This window comes from Mauremys mutica, chromosome 8, assembly GCF_020497125.1.
Source record: "Mauremys mutica isolate MM-2020 ecotype Southern chromosome 8, ASM2049712v1, whole genome shotgun sequence".
Classification (NCBI taxonomy): Eukaryota; Metazoa; Chordata; order Testudines; family Geoemydidae; genus Mauremys; species Mauremys mutica.
The window spans coordinates 13,874,261-13,889,171 of NC_059079.1; the positions used below are offsets into that span (position 1 = coordinate 13,874,261).

The window sequence follows — 14,911 nt, forward strand, 5'->3', positions numbered from 1 at the left end:
TGACCAAGTGTCACTGCCATTTGGATAAAGTATAAGGGCTACGTCTACACTTAAATAGCTACAGCGACACACTGGAAACACTGCAGCAGCACTGCAGTGATGTTTCAGTGTAAACACTCTACAGCGACAGGAGGGGTTCTCCCATCACCATAGTGAATCCACCTCTCTAAGAGGTGGTAGCTATGTCAACAGAAGAATTCTTTTGTCAACATTGCTGTCTACCCTAGGGGTTAGATTTATTTAACTATGTCGCTTGGGGTGTGCATTTTTCATACCCCTGAGCGATGTAGCTGGATCAACCTAACTTTTCCGTGTAGACCTGGCCTAAGTGTTTGCACATGCCAAACTTGTGCCTGTAAACACAGAGATGTGCTGATACTTTTGTCAGAATCTGATCCTCGGTATTTACCCCAGGAAGCATCTACGTGGTTTGCTGGGGATATTGTTTTGGGAAATAAGATCTTGATGCATGTAGTAATACTGTGATCTCAGAGAAGCCCATTTCTCAGAACTGTTAAGAGCTAGTCAAAAGTGAAGAGATGATTGTCACTTACTCTAGATTGGATCCCTGGATGTCTGAGATGTGAAAGGCCCATCTAGCCAAAATGCTGAATGAGCATCACTGAAAAGGACTAGAAAAGTAGAATAAAGAAGGAGCATGCAAACACCCTGTATACAATTGGATTTTTTTTACTGTAGCTCTCTCATGTCTTCATATGTGAAATATTAATACAAATTTCCACAGAAATTAGAACGATCAATAAAACTGTAGCATTATTTAATATGTAGCTAAATGAAACAATAAAAGCTTGTGCATCGTGATTTTTTATTACCCTGAGCCATAATAAATCATAAGTTAGTTCAAAAACCACAAGGACAAAATAAAGTTCTGACTTTTAAGGGAGATTTATCAGGCTTACAGGCCCCAAATTGAATCTCCAACAGAAATTGTACTTAAATAAAATGTGTCCTGCTGATTTTGAAATGTTTGTGTTACCTTTCACCCTAGGCCTGAAACACTGATAAAATATCGATCTGCTTGGTGGATCTTTCAAAGTCAGGTTACAAAGTTTGTTTGGGACTGCAAATGCAGTTGGTGGATGTACATGTGAGCCTCTGATCTGGCTGCTTACTTCATCATCATGCTCAGGAAAGCTGGTGAAATACAAAACAGAACATACTCTTGTAGAGCAGGATACCTTGTTAATTTCCATCCTCTCCCTGTTTCGAAGCAGAGAGAACTCAAGTGCGGCACTGCATGTTTGCATGCAAGTGGCACAGACACCTGTGAGATGCAACAATGTTGGTTAATCAGGGTTCTGTGTCTAACAGCCATGCTGGTATCCCTTTAAATATATTTCGCTTTGACTGTGTCCTCTTTGATGGGGACCCTAATGAGCCTCCTGGCAAACTTCCAGCACATAAAAGCGTTAACAATTACAGCATAAAAACGGAAGCGTTTTTGGGTTGGCAGCTCAATTATGTAGCTCGTTATGAGAAGAGCATTTTCTGCTTTTATATATGCAACATGTTTTTCCTTTCATAACGCTGTCACAAAGACCTAGTCCGTAACTGTGTAGGCAGCATGAGGATTAAAATCAAATGTATGTTCCATTGTTTAAAATGTCAGCGAGCATGAGTTCTTTTTAGCAGCATTGCATAAAGAGACTGTCATTTAGAAAGGACAGTAAGTAGCAAGGACTGGAAAACCAGACAAAAGACCATTTGCCCTTGCAAATGCTACAAACTTACAACAAATAGGCAAGCAGATAAAATATTTGCATATGTTGCCATATTCATAGTTTTGCTGGAACACTGACATGACTATAGTTATTACACAGCATGGTCACCTACAGACTAATGTCTTTGCAAAGGTCATCATCCAATAATGAAGATACAAGAAAGGCGTAGGAGGCAACCACCAGAGCAGTAGTGCTCAGGTCAGTGACTAAAACAAGGGCAGAGCTGAGTGTTTCTGTCCCGTTTCACACAGAATTTGATAAGAGTCTTGAGAACCCGGGGCAACAATGATAGGTACATTAGAAATGCATGAAGATAGCTAGTTTCTCTTTGCTATGGCTTGTTTGCTGGCCTCTCCATATTTCAAATATTTGAACTGGCTGGATTAGCACTGGGTATGCTGAAACACCGAGGTGTTCAGGGGGACCAACCAGTGGAGCAACTGGCCCACCTCTGTGACAATGAAGGCTAGTTTTGCTATCATTGCTAGAGCTGTTCCCAAGACAGTGATATTTCTGGAGAATGTAAAGTAGAATGCTGATTGGCTTGCGTTATGACCTCATTCTGAGACATCGTTTTCCATACACTACTTCCTGTTTGGCCACAACATCCATGAGATTCATCCTGGGGTATGGTGTTGCATACTTCAAAATTCATGATTTTCATTTCTTTAATTACCTTTTTGATACTCTGCTCCAGCCTCCTTCTAAATGTATTTGTTCTATGGAAAGCTTATCCCATGTGCAGTCCAAGGTCCTGGGTGCTTTAGCAGCAGCCATGGGAACTACCAGTTGTGGGCTACAGACTGTGGCATTTTGGGAGACCTTCCCGGTTTCTGCCAGTATGTACCCTCTGCCCTCCCATCGGGAAGTTTCAGCCCTGACTGAAGCTGGGAGCATGAGGCAGGTAAGCAGAGAGGAGGCAGCTGCTGGACTGTAATCCTGTTCTGTTTTTCTTTACAGAATTAAGTCTTCCTCTTGTTCCTGGTGGGTTGTCTGAGTGGGTCTGGTCTGAGGTGAATACACACTGACACACAACGCAGAGCACACAGTGGAGCCTCAGGCCCAGTTTCCCAAAGTTGTGTCAAAAGTCATAAGGCAGATTTCCCCTATCTTGGAGAACCTCATGCTGGGGCAGTGAATAGGCCGAAGGCTACACATGAATAAGAGTACAAATTATTGCGCAGTTTAGCATGTATTTGAGAGTGTATTTGCTGCTTTGGTGTATTTGAGTATTTGAGAGTACTACTCAATTCAATTCTCTTTCCTTCAAGACAATTTCTAATAGGATAAACAATTTATGTTAAAACCAGTAAATTGGGAACCTGGGCTAGCTTCGCCACCTCTGACTCACATTTCACATTAGATGCTATTGCTCTGATGCGGATTTAGTTTTTAATTTTCTGCATTTTGCTCAGCATGACACAGCTGTCTTATGAGGAGTCACATCTGCTTTCCTGTGTATCCAAGATAAAATGCCCTTTTCCCTGTCTCAGGGGAATCTGAGAACACATTAGATTAAAACTCAAGAAAAAATCAAGGTATACCATAATGCAAGAAATAAAGTTTTGTTTGATTAGCCCATTGAAATAAAGGCCGATAGCAAAGCCACAATATTAAAACAAACAAGGACACTTAATCCTGCAGGACAATTGTGCAGCATGTCAAATCAGAATTACTCATATTAAAAATATTAATCCTGTTCCAATACCTGCTAGATCTTACTGTTGACTTCAGTGTGCATTGGATCAGGCCCTTAAAGAGGAATAAAGAGGCTTGATCAAGTCAATTATAATTATCTTCCCACTAACTTTGCAAGGTGGTAGTCATTTTAGTTTATATATTTTTAGTAATTTTCCTTAACACCTAATAGTTTCAACATCTGGCCCTGTGCATGGCTTGCCACCATTTTGTGGGGCAGGATTATTACACTGTCTTCTTCTCGTCCGTTGTCCTCCAGAACATGCAGACGAGCTGGACCAGCAACCCCAGTTTCCATCTACAGCAACATCTGGAGAAACCGTGAAGAAAGAAAAGGGTGTCACAACAGAGGGTTCTTTTCCAAGGGGGTGCTCCCAGCTCACACAAATCATACTTACATGCAAACAAAATACCCCTCATCCACATTACTAAGAATATCTTGGACCTTTAAAACTGGACAATTATTTAAAGATGCTAATTCTCTATTCATTGTTGATGGTGCTTGTTCAAACTCTGCCTTTCATTCAACTGGGACAATGAAAAGACACAAGGTAGTTTTAGCTGAAATATAGCGATTTTACCTCTTCTGGCTGAGACTAAGGGAGTCTGGGGAAGCTGAAGGGCACATAAACTGGGATCACTTTACATTCTGAGGAGCCAGAGAAAGGTGTTAGCAGGTTTATATTTCAGTAGCACAGGGGTGGGCAAACGTTTTGGCCTGAGGGCCGCATCGGGTTTCAGAAATTGTATGGAGGGCCGGTTAGGGGAGGCTGTGCCTCCCCAAACAGGCAGGCGTGGCCCATCCCCCCCCGCCTTTACAACCCCCCCTGCTTCTCGCCCCTGACAGCCCCCCAGGACTCTTGCCCCATCCAACTCCTCCTGTTCCCTGATGCCCCCCCGACCTCCCCCATCCACTCCCCCTGCTCCCTGTCCCCTTACCACCCCTGGAACCTCCACACCATCAACCCCCTCTGCTTATTCCTGATTGCACCCCCCCCCGGGACCTCTGCCCCATCCAATCACCCCTTCTCCCTGACTGCACCCGGAACCCCTGCCCCCATTCAACGCCCCTGTTCCCCGCCCCCTGACTGTCCCGACCCCTATCCACACCCCTGGTCCCTGACCACCCCCCGAACTCCCCTGCCCTCTATCCAATCCCCCCGCTCCCTGCCCCCTTACTGCAATGCCTGGAGCACCGGTGGCTGATAGCATGGCTGCACAATGACAGGCAGCCATGCCACCCGGCGGGAGCCAGCTACGCACCGCGCAGCACAGAGCACCGGGTCAGGCTGGGCTCTGCAGCTGCGCTGCCCCAGGAGCTCAGAGCCCCACCGCCCAGAGCATTGCACTGGTGGCGCAGTGAGCTGAGGCTACGGGGGAGGGGGAACAGCAGGGGAGGGGCCAGGAGCTCAGGGGCCAGGGAGAACGATCCCGCAAGCCGGATGTGGCCCGCGAGGCAGTTTGCCCACCTCTGAAGTAGCAGGTGGCCTACTTTAACTTACACTCTTCTGTCAGGTACTTTTCCTGCTAGACCCGCTTTCTTCTTAGGGGACCAAACATCCCATTTTGGCCAGGACAGTCCCTTTTTTAAGCTCTGTCCCGGCCAGCTGGACTTTTTTTTCCCCCCAAAAGGAGGCATTTGTCCCATTTGCTTTTGCTGACTTGACAAGTGCCCACTTTTCTCAAAAAAGGTGTGGTGTGGTGTGGTGTGGTGTGGTGTGGTGAGGAGGAACGTGTGGGGCGGGATGAGAGGGAGCAGAGACGCCAGCCCCCTGCAGGGGAGGACACAGAGCTGGGGGGAGGGAGCAGTCCAGCATGGGGGGAGGATGTGGCAGGGTTCCAGCGAGGGGCAACAGCCTCCGGAGGGGACCCCCGGGCAACAGCCTCCGGAGGGGACCCCCGTAGGGTTCCAGCGACCGGGCAACAGCCTCCTGAGGGGACCCCCGTAGGGTTCCAGCGAGGGGCAACAGCCTCCTGAGAGGACCCCCGTAGGGTTCCAGCGAGGGGCAACAGCCTCCTGAGAGGACCCCCGTAGGGTTCCAGCGAGGGGCAACAGCCTCTGGAGGGGACCCCCGTAGGGTTCCAGCGACCGGGCAACAGCCTCCTGAGGGGACCCCCGTAGGGTTCCAGCGACTGGGCAACAGCCTCCTGAGGGGACCCCCGTAGGGTTCCAGCGACTGGGCAACAGCTTCCTGAGGGGACCCCCGTAGGGTTCCAGCGACCGGGCAACAGCCTCCTGAGGGGACCCCCGCAGGGTTCCAGCGAGAGGTAACAGATTCCTGAGAGGACCCCCGTAGGGTTCCAGCGAGGGGCAACAGCCTCCTGAGAGGACCCCCGTAGGGTTCCAGCGAGGGGCAACAGCCTCCGGAGGGGACCCCCGCAGGGTTCCAGCGACCAGGCAACAGCCTCCTGAGGGGACCCCCGTAGGGTTCCAGCGACTGGGCAACAGCTTCCTGAGGGGACCCCCGTAGGGTTCCAGCGACCGGGCAACAGCCTCCTGAGGGGACCCTGTAGTGGGGTGGTCACCCGCTCCTGGCCTGAAAGGGTTAACAGCAGCCCTGGGAGAGGGCTGTGGCAGGGGAAAAGCTGGGCTGATTGGGGGAAGCAGCCTCAGCTGGGGGTCACGCCCCAATCAGGGTCCAGCTGGCCCTATAAAGGCCAGTGAAGCTAGGAGCTGAGATAGTCTCTCTCTCAATGCAGAGAGAGAAGGGCCTGGCTGCAGAGAGCTTAACTACTTTAGAGTGGAGCAGGGCTGGGGAAAGGCCAAGGGAGCTGGGGAGCTCTGGCCTAGGAAAACCCCAGGCTGCAGGCCTAGGCTAAGGCCAATGGGGCACTTGGGTTGCAGGAGGCAGCCCACGGGTAGGCAAGGTAGAGGCAGCAGGTCCAAACCCCCCTTGCCTGTGATGAGTGGCTGATACACTGCAGTCTGCCCCAGTGAACGGGGGCTAAGTGGTGACTGGCAGTAGCCAAGACTGAGGCAAGGTGGGGATAGCGGGTGGGAGTTCCCCTGGGAAGGGAGACATTTACTCCATGGAAAGGAGAAATTTGGGAAGCAGAGATGCTGGAGGAGACCAAGGGCCCATAATGGACTGCAAATTAGCTATGAGTTTATAATGGGATATGAGTGCTTGTTTGAGCTGCATATTCAAAATCAACTCCTCCTCAAAGCACAGAAATAATAATAAGGCTTTGGTGTGAAATCATGTATAAAATTGCACTGAGTTCTAGACACCAGAGCAACAGAAATATATTGTCACATTGGCAAGACTTCTGAGGAAAGGACCAAAAGGATGGATTTATAAGGAAAGATTAAAATCTATATCTATATATATCAGGATACTTAGAGCCTGGGCCTGGATCATTTAAGTCAATATGAGTTTTGCTACTGACTTCAGGGAGCAGGAATGAGATCCTAAATTCTGTGCCCAGTTCTGCCACACATTCACGGCCTAGCCTTGGATTTAACCTGTCTGCCTCTGCTTACTCATCTGTGAAATGGAGCTAGCTATAGTGTGAGTGTGTGTGTGTATATTAGGGTAAGTAACAGATGGAGTTACAGACATGATAAGGATTAATGAATACTATAGCTAGATCCATTTCACAGATGAGTAAGAAGAGGCAGATAGTTTAAATACAAGGGTAGGCAGCGAACGTGTAGCAAAACTAAAGTCAGTGGCAAAACTCATCTTGATTTAAATGCTCCAGCCCCTAACTGTCTTGATTCCCAGCCCTGTGCTTTAGCCACTAGGCCACATAGTTCTTAATGATCACATAAAAAGACCTAACTAACTTACATATATGATCCTATGACTGGCCATTCCATTTCAACTCTCCTTTTAGGGTTGTTTCTCTCTTTAATTTGGGATCTACATTTCTTTAATCATCTTTCTAATCCCTCTTACCTTTTCTTTGTGTGATCTCACAGGCAGTACCATGATATCCTATAGGACATATACATTCACAGCGAGTTTCTAGAAGGATAACAGTGAAAGCTGGATTACTGCAGTTCACTACAGTATATTATTATACAAAACATTTCTCTATAGACTCCCATTTCCATATATAGACAGGTGAAGAGGCTGCCTCTCTGGGGCAGAGACCATCTTTTCTTTACATGCATGTGCAGCATCTAGCAGAATGGGGCCCTGATCCCAGAATTCATTGTCTAGGTATTAATGACAATGGTCATTTGAAAACATATTTCATGGCAAATTATCCTAAATGGAATGACAACAGGACTCAGGGGCTAATAAGCTATTTAAATAAGTGTAATCACCAGAGGAACCAGTTATAGGGTAACCAGATGTCCTGATTTTATAGGGACAGTCCCAATTTTTGGGTCTTTTTCTTATATAGGCTCCTATTACCCCCCCACCCCCATCCCGATTTTTCACACTTGCTGTCTGGTCACCCTGATCAGTTAAGAGCTATAAGCAAACTGGCTGGTACCTGAATCAATAATTTCTGCATTAGATACATTTAGATGATAACCAGATTCTCATCAGGACTTTTGCAGATGCAAATTTGAATTAGGTACTTGAAAGATATCTTCTTTTATTAGCAAAACCCACACACCATATATCTCCATTTAGAAAATGTGTTTTTTATTCAATTTAATTACTTTCCCCCAGCATTTTTAAATCATTGTCAGCTTCTAAATGAGGGTAGCTTCTATTAAAAATGAAGGGAAGGAAAGGATACAATACTGAACAACTCTGATGATGATGATGATGATACCAGTACTTAGCACTTATATGGTGCTTTTCATCTTCACAACACAACACTAATTAATGCTGAGACATTAGGATGATGGTAATGATCTTGAAAGCAAAGGAAGAGACTTAAAGACATGAACTTTTCTTTTGATGAATAATTGAGGTGGGAACTGTTTCTTAAATGTAACTGATAAAGACGCTTGCTGAAATGGTGTTAATTTGCTGCGGCTGCTACTAAACAATGGAGATTTATGAATGAAATTACTCTTTTTTTAAATATATTTTCTTTATAATGTTAACCAGGATGAATAGGAGAAAGGAATGAACACAGATTACCAGCCAGTTAAGCCTCCTACCTACAACTCCTCTGTTCGTTTATACTAGAGAAGTATTAGATGTGAGTTTCTACCTTTCAGAAAGGCAATTCCATTGCCATGGCATGGAGCACAATGACAGGAACTGGTCTCCAGCTGAAACTCCACTAGGGCACGCTTCATATTTTCCCTTAGTGTATTTGCATTTGCAAAGTCCGTTGCAGTCACCAGTTCAGACAGGGGTTCTGCCTAAAGGGGGAGGGAGGAAAGAGGGGAAGAAACAATTGTATTAATTCCAAAGGTCAAGATGTTTTTATAAGGTCAGCCCCGCACTGCAAGCTATGGTGGGACCTCAGCTTATGAATAAAATGTAGCCCCCTATGTTATGAGATTTGTGGTCTGTGGAGATGTCAATAAAAGCTTTCTAAAATGGGAACATATTAGTCATCCATGGAATAGAATAGTCTCTCCACCAGCTCCAGCTTTCCAGTTAACTTGTGCTTAGGGCTGGTGGAAAAAAGAGAACAGTAATTTAATGAAAATGTTTTCATTTGCTCACCACAACCCCCAATTCAAAATTTTGACCAGCTAGAGAGTCGTCTGAAAACTGGGAGGGAATTTCACAAAAGTTTCATCCAAAGTTTTCCTATGTATTTTTCTGATTTTGAAATTTTATGAAAATTAATTAAAAATTGAAAAATTTTAACCAGCACTACTTATATTGACTTGTCTCTTGCTCCTCCTTTAGGTAGGGTTGCCACCAGTCTGCGTTTTACCTGGTCAGTCCGGTTTTTGTCTTCTGAGTCCAGGTGCCTTTTAGGGTTGCCAGGTGTCCAGTAAATCTGGTTGAAAAAGGGACTGGCCAATGTCCAGTCAGACGTACGGACCGGACACCAAAAGTCCAGTTACCACAGGGCAGGGGGAGGTACCGGGTAATTAACCCAATCCAACCCCTCTTCAGCCAGGGCTGCCTCCTACCTGCAGGCAGGTTCCTTGTTAGGCTGCAGCAACTTCTGTTCCAGTGACATACGAGGAAAGGAGCGAGCAATGTGGGTGGGATCCTGGGGGAAAAGGCAGGGCAGGGGTGGGGCCTTGGGGGTGGAAGAGGCAGGGCAGGGGCAGGGTCTCGGGGATCCGGTTACCAGCAATTAGAAAGGTGGCAACTCTACCTTTAGGACTCTTCCTAAAAACCCACCAGGAAGCATTTTTTCTACAGTACAATGACTATGTTCATATGCTGCCCTTGTATGGATTGTTTTTTAATTGCAGCATAGTCACTAGTGTATTTACAGCCCGATTACTCTACGAAGCCAACAGAAATGTTCCCATTACCTTCAAATGCGGAGTGCCTCTCTACACTTTTTTCAGCTGCGTTTAGTGAATTGCATGGGTATAAATAGCAGTGTAGATGGTGAGGCACAACTCAAGACAGTAAAGACACACTTGAAAGGTGTGGGTATGTACTCGAGTACATCCCCTACATGGTCCTCTACTCACCCAAGCTGTACCTCCCTTTCTGCACTACCGCTTTTAGCAGTATAGAATCCAGGTGCATCCCCGCTGTTAGATCCTTTCCCTGGAAAAGATTCCAGCAGTGGGAAAGGCTGTGTCAGCTCCCAGCTGCTGGAGCCCTTCCCCACCACAAGGAAAGTCTCCCCACTGCCAGAGCCTTTTCTCACTTCAGTGAAAGGCTCCGGAAACGGGGAGCTGCTGAAGCCTTTTCCTGCTGCCTCACTTTGGCCAGAGCCTTTCACTGAAGTGTTGTTACACACTACAGTGTGGACACAGTGTGTGCTTTTCATTGTAGTGTGTAGTGAAGTGAAACATCTGCTACATGCCTCCAAAAGTGGTGTGTAGTGTGTAATTGTAATCTAAGTCTGAAGTTCCTTAGGCAAGGATTCAGGTATTTGGCAGCAAGAACTGACCTGTTATATAGCACCATTGTATTCCTATCAGCTCTGCAGAGCTGCTAAGGCTTTGGGAGAAAGAGCTGGACTTCCCTCTATTTTGTGCATCCTCAACGGAATAATTATGTTAAATTCCTGCTGCCAGGACAAATACTGCCATCACTTGGACTTCTGCACCCCCATGACTATAATGGGCACGCAGACGTGTAAGTGAGGGCACAGACTGAACATCATGGGGTTGCTGAGGGTAGAATTTGGTACAGAGTAGAGCCAGGTGTAACAGAGAGTAAGATTTGCCCCACAGATTCTTCTTGGCAGATGATAACATAGTAGCCAGTAAGAATAAAGTCTGAGGATTCCTAGGCTAAGTTTGCATGGTTGGGAGTTACAATAAAAGGACCAGTTCCTCAGTTTGGGTCACCTGAGGATCCAGCCCAAAGCTGTTATTGTAAGCTGAGCAAATTTGCTATGCATGCCTTCAGGACACAGCAAACACGAAGCCCCACAATACCATTTGTACAGGGTCATGTCATTCAGAGGACAAATGCATTTTAAGGAAAAAGGTACTTTCTTGTTCCTGCCACTGTGTCTCCATTTCTCAACAATGATCTTTGATCCACCTTTTATTTTTTGAATTCATATCATATAAATAAGGCAATGCCTTGAGAATGACCTGCCAAGTGCTTTTAGTAGATGATTTATGAACTGCTTTGCTTTATTTTTTTCCCTATCGAAGCATTTTTAGGTCTCATGTTTAGTCACACACTACTAGTGCTTTTGATCTTCATACTCCTCTAGGATATTAGCAGGGAAATTAAAGGCTAAATAGGCCAAATGCAAATTATATCAATCTGTGGTTTCTACTAGCTGATCTGGTCACTGATATCAGGTTAGAATCTAAAGGGTTAGAAAAAACTAGCCTTAGTTTGTGTTCAGAATTTTCTTTAAATGGTGTCAAGTATCAGAGGGGTAGCCGTGTTAGTCTGGATCTGTAAAAGCAGCAAAGAATCCTGTGGCACCTTATAGACTAACAGAAGTTTGGGAGCATGAGCTTTCATGGGTGAATACCCACTTCATCGGATGCAAGTAGTGGACATTTCCAGGGGCAGGTCTATATATGCAAGCAAGAAGCAAGCTAGAGATAACGAGGTTAGTTCAATCAGGGAGGATGAGGCCCTGTTCTAGCAGTTGAGGGTAGCCTGTGTCCTTCCCTCCCAGCTGACTGGAGAGGCGCAGAGCCCTCCCAGCAGGCGGCGTGGCGGTCGGGGCTGCAGGGCAAGCGCCCCGCTGAAGCCCTGGCTGCCCCCCTTCTCTCTCTGACCCCCCGCTAGACCGGGCACGCATTCTGCTACACGTCTGCAGCACAGGGAGTCCCCCTGCACCCCGGCTCCGGCCGCCCTGCAGGGGTTTTGTGTGTGCGTGTGTGTATGCTTTGCCACTCCGGCGGCCCACAGGTGGTGGTGGTTTTTTTTGAGGGCTGGGGGGTCAGCAAAAAAGCCAGAGTCAGCCTTGCCCATGATGCACCATGGTCTTCCCACTTGCTGAGACATCAGCGCACCATGGAGAGTCCGTAGCTACAGTGCATCATGGGAGATGTAGTCTGTCCAGGGGAACCAGGCCTATAGAGGAATATGAGGCACCTACAGATCCTATGAGGCACCAGGAGGTGTGTGGGGGGGAGGAGGAGATTTCAAATCAACATTTTTCACTTTTTAGAATGCATTTTGGGATTTGTGTTCAGTTTTTTGACAAAAAATATTTTTTCTGTGAAAACCAGACACTTTCCCCAAAAACATTTATTTAACCAAAACCCAATTTTCCATTGAAGAGCAGTCCATGGAGGCCCTGTTCTAGCAGTTGAGGGTAGCCTGTGTCCTTCCCTCCCAGCTGACTGGAGAGGCGCAGAGCCCTCCCAGCAGGCGGCGTGGCGGAGCCCTAGTGCAGAGCCATACCTAAGTGCAGAGCCATAGTGCAGAGCCCTAGTGCAGAGCCATACCTAAGAAGAATATTCTTCTGCCTTCACAATAGTCACTCAAATATTAAATGAACTAATTGTGACATTCAAAATTATGAGGCTCTATTGACATTTTTCCCCCTTGTTATTTTTCACTTTCATGCTCCTCTATACATTCAAGACCTGGCCAAGGCTGGAAGCAGGAAAGCCTAGTAAAAATCTATTCTCATGAGATCCTATCTTAGTTTTACAGATTAATGAGCTTTAGATAGCCTGGACAAACAGCCAGACTTTTTGGTACTCTCTGCTTTTCGGAACCAAACAGAATTGCTACTATACACTGCAAGGTAAATATGGAAGGCAAGGGTAATCCAGAAAAAAGGAAGGTCATTTTATTACACTCTAATATTAAATGCAATCAGGTATATTTCTAATACAGCACTGCCTAGATTCTTCAAACTTCAATTATCTGACATGCCTTGTTACCTAAAACAGGTCAATTAGTTACTCTGAAAATCTCCCTGATTATTCAAAACCTCACTTATCTGAATGTATTCCAAATCCCCCATGGCATGTGACTAATTGAGGCTCTATGGTGTATTATTTACAGTACCTTTAGCTTTATGATTTCAGGGTTGTACTGTACTGCATCTCCCCACTCCTGCATTAGCTGAGCAGTCGGCAGATCTTTGTAGGCAAGTGTCGTGATATGCTCACTCCCTCCTCCACGAACGAGGGCTATGAAATCTTCCACAACTTGCTTTTGCCCGATGCTGTCTGCAAACAGGGGTAAAGTAACCAGCTCAGCTTTGCTATTTCTTAGTGGATCACGAATAGAATAAAAAGCTAGGGGCAAAGCAGACTCTGCCAGTTACATATCCATTTCAAAACAAACCGGGAAAGCGACCTTGGTCACAATTATTTATATACAGCCAAATATCTGGCACTCCCTCTGACTTAAAAGGCAGTGGTGCCTGAGGGAGGACTTCAAGATATGGCGTATAGTTTTTCATTTGACATTACTGTAAATGAAAAAACAAACAAATAATAGATTCATTCATAGGTTTTCAAAGAAAGAGGGGATCACTTAGCCACAAAGGAAAGAATAATAAATCAGCCTCCTCTTAATGGGGCTATCATTGAAAAGCACCAGAAACTGCAACTAGTGCAGGGTGCAGCACCTCTTCCTTGAGTAAAGGGCTTGATCCTGCTTCTGTTAAAGTCAATGGTGTGAGATCAAACTCCATAAAACAAAGCCCGTTTCCCGCGTGCGGATCTATTTTACGTCTGAAATTGAGCATATATTGCTCTCACATAAACAAAAGAACATACAAAGCACAAGACTATTTTATGTTTACCTCCAATTTCATTTAAAACTGCCTTACAGCCAGCAGCTGACATTCCCAAACTTATATAAACTCCACAGATATTTGCACCAACTTTAAAGCCTTGCTGTGCACAGGCCTGGATGTCACTTAAAGAGTAATCTAAAAAACACAGTAAAACATCACATATTAATAAAACCAACACTCCATTTTAAGTACCTTTTGCTGATTTTTTTTGCCCCCCTCCCTCCCACAGGGAATTTTTTGGTCCCAGTCTTGCTCTAAAACGGTGCCCTCAGCTCCCAGTGACTTTGATGGAGTTGAGTGCTCTTGCGATCAGACCTTTAGTAAAGAAAAATTTTCCTCTCAAAAGTTTAAATGTTTTTGCTTGCGGGGCTACACCAAATGTCATAGAGTTCCTGGCACAGAAGAAGTGGCACATTACAAATAATGAGCATCATAAAGATAAAAGGTAATAATTGGAGATATACCAATCTCCTAGAACTGGAAGGGACCTTGAAAGGTCATCAAGTCCAGCCCCCTGCCTTCACTAGCAGGACCAATTTTTGCCCCAGATCCCTAAGTGGCCCCCTCAAGGATTGAGCTCACAACCCTGGGTTTAGCAGGCCAATGCTCAAACCACTGAGCTATCCCTCCCCCCAAAAGATATAGTTACTGCTTTTGACCCAAGCCCTGGTGCAAGTTACAAGTTTGCAAATTAACGACTAAGGGCCTGATCCCGCAAACACTAGCCATTCAGCATAGTGCTTACCATGCTGAGTGACTTAAAGAAGATTAATTAGGGTTCAGTAGCAAATGTGTGTGGGATTTAGCCCTCAATGAGTTAGCAGTTAAGGTCCCAATTCGACAATGTACTTAACCACATGACTTACTTTAACCCATTAGTAGTCCCATTGAAGTTTAGACCTGTGCTTCAATACCTAGCTGAACTAGGGCCTTAACAAGCAAGCATGATGCACTACCTTCACTTCATCAATGACAGCCTCTCTGCCAGCAATCACATTTGACAGTCACTCACTGCCAGAGAATAAAACTAGCACTAAATTAGTGCTCCCTGGACTCAGTAAAAAAGGGTTATCCTAATTAAATTCCATTCCAACATTGGCTATAGCACTTATCAAATTGGCAAATAAAGTTAGATTTCAACTTTAACATCTAACTGGCACCTTGGCAAATCCATCTGATTGACCCTCCATTCACGCTTACATTGTTTATTTTGACTGCAAGATCTTTGA

The 14,911-nt window shown here is 45.6% G+C and overlaps 1 protein-coding gene across 1 annotated transcript in view; it reads right to left on the reverse strand.

The window, feature by feature from the left end:
- Positions 1–674: 674 nt before the first annotated feature.
- The window catches only part of C8B (complement C8 beta chain), a 33,738-nt gene continuing 19,501 nt past the window's right edge, over positions 675–14,911 (reverse strand). Inside the window, exons 8-12 of the mRNA XM_045026548.1 lie at positions 13,689–13,817; positions 12,944–13,107; positions 8,565–8,718; positions 7,343–7,411; positions 675–3,750 (exon numbers count right to left, since the gene is read on the reverse strand). Of these exons, the coding sequence (XP_044882483.1) occupies positions 3,599–3,750; positions 7,343–7,411; positions 8,565–8,718; positions 12,944–13,107; positions 13,689–13,817 (668 nt within the window). The 3' untranslated portion in view covers positions 675–3,598. The remainder of the gene's footprint in view (positions 3,751–7,342; positions 7,412–8,564; positions 8,719–12,943; positions 13,108–13,688; positions 13,818–14,911) is intronic.